This window comes from Rosa rugosa, chromosome 2, assembly GCF_958449725.1.
Source record: "Rosa rugosa chromosome 2, drRosRugo1.1, whole genome shotgun sequence".
Lineage (NCBI taxonomy): Eukaryota > Viridiplantae > Streptophyta > Magnoliopsida > Rosales > Rosaceae > Rosa > Rosa rugosa.
In genome coordinates, this window is record NC_084821.1 from 49,127,638 (window position 1) to 49,129,232 (window position 1,595).

A 1,595-nucleotide genomic window follows, 5' to 3' on the forward strand; every position below is an offset into this window, starting at 1 on the left:
TCGGGTCACTGGTCGCCGGACTCCGGTCACCGGCCGCAGGACTCCTGTCACCGATCACCGAAATCCGGCCACTAGCCACATGTCGCGGGACTCCGGTCACCAGCCGCTGGAGGTCTCCAAAGAGGTCGTCAGAGACTTTTATTGGCCCCTAATAAAGATTTTATGGGAGGGAGGTAATAAAAACTTTATTGGGGGGCAATATTAGGTTTATTGGGGGGCAATGAAGATTTTTTGGGGGGCAATAAAAACTTATTGAGGGCTGAAACCACAGCAATCATATTGGTATAAAGGTTCATTCCTTCCTCAATCCTCCCGGATATCGAATATTCTACCTCTTTTCTAGTACATGGAATGGAACTCTTTAATATTCAACACACCTCTGACACACAACCTCATATTTGGTGGTGGGTATGCTTGAGGCGGCTACGGCTGTGGGGGGAGGTTAGCTGCTCAAATGGGCTCCCGACGTCAGGGTACTAGCTTTGCAAATGCGGTCCGTAATGCAGCAGAAACTCATGCAGGTTCTCAAGCTGACAATTTCCAGCCTGCAGATGACAATGTCCCACACTCCCACCTTCTCAAGGAAATGCACCTATTGCTATGCCTGTGGCTGTTGTCCCTGAAGAGCCGCGCCTGTTCCTTTGGCGATGCGGCCCCCAGATCAGGATATCAATCAGAACCTTAATGATCCAGCTGATGATAATGAAGGCTTTGAAAATGCTGAGGATGGGGACGATGATTTTGAGGAGGATGATGATTTATCTGGAAGACAATATTGATATCGAAGGGGTAAGTGATCCATCTCTTTCATCTGATCTTATCCAATCTTCTGATCATGAAGTATCTTTTTCATATGAGTGATCATCTTTACAATCTGATGTTTCGACTTTGAGCTATACTTCTATTGAAAATGTGGTCGCACATGAGCCACATATGTCACCTTCACATGATAATCCCATTAATCGTAATCTACATTTTGATATTCAGGAGAATATGGCTTATGGATTTGAGAACCCCAATCAAGCTAAATCTGATTCTGAAGAATATTTTGCACCTGCTCTATCTAATTCTATGCATAGCCAAGTTTGGGTGGTGATAACTCAATGCAGGATATTTTGGGGCCTTCTTTCCGTACCCCTAGGAAGAGAGGCCGGGAATCTCATGAGAATATGGATGCAGAACCTTCTAATGCTTTTAACTCTAAATGAGTATCCTATGTTGGAATTGTCGTGGATGTTCACGTACGACAAGGGTTTTTGGCTCAAGTCACCTTTTTAACCTCTATCCTAGCTTTTGATATTTTATGCTTATTAGATACTACACTAGATTCAGCCCATGCTTATTAGATACTACACTAGATTCAGCCCAGAAAAAAAAAAAAAAAAAAAAATACTAAACTAGCTAGATGAGCAGGCAGCAAATAGATTAGCTAGCAAAGCTTCCTTTTTGTAACTTTTGCTGTGTGCCTTCTGTGGGACAAAGTGGTTGGCTTATTGCTTTTGTGGAATGGAAGTTTATATGATATTAATGTAGTAGATTCTCCCCTGAAACCAGAGCCTCTCTCTCTCTAGGAACCAGATCTGAATTTCAAATCC

General features: G+C 43.1%; 1 protein-coding gene across 1 annotated transcript; it reads left to right on the plus strand.

Moving 5' to 3' along the window:
• The first annotated feature begins 594 nt into the window (after positions 1-594).
• LOC133730907 (uncharacterized) lies at positions 595-1,278 on the plus strand. The gene is made up of 2 exons (XM_062158410.1): positions 595-789; positions 988-1,278. The coding sequence occupies exons 1-2, from the start codon at positions 601-603 to the stop codon at positions 1,276-1,278; spliced, it is 480 nt and encodes a 159-aa protein (XP_062014394.1). The 5' UTR covers positions 595-600.
• The last annotated feature ends 317 nt before the right edge of the window (positions 1,279-1,595 follow it).

Excerpts from the sequence above, each read along its gene's own strand:
- LOC133730907 (XM_062158410.1), top strand. The coding sequence starts at position 601 with ATGCCTGTGGCTGTTGTCCCTGAAGAGCCGCGCCTGTTCCTTTGGCGA. Across the intron at positions 790-987 it reads ACAATATTGATATCGAAGGG|GAGAATATGGCTTATGGATT; the intron begins GTAAGTGATCCA and ends TTTGATATTCAG.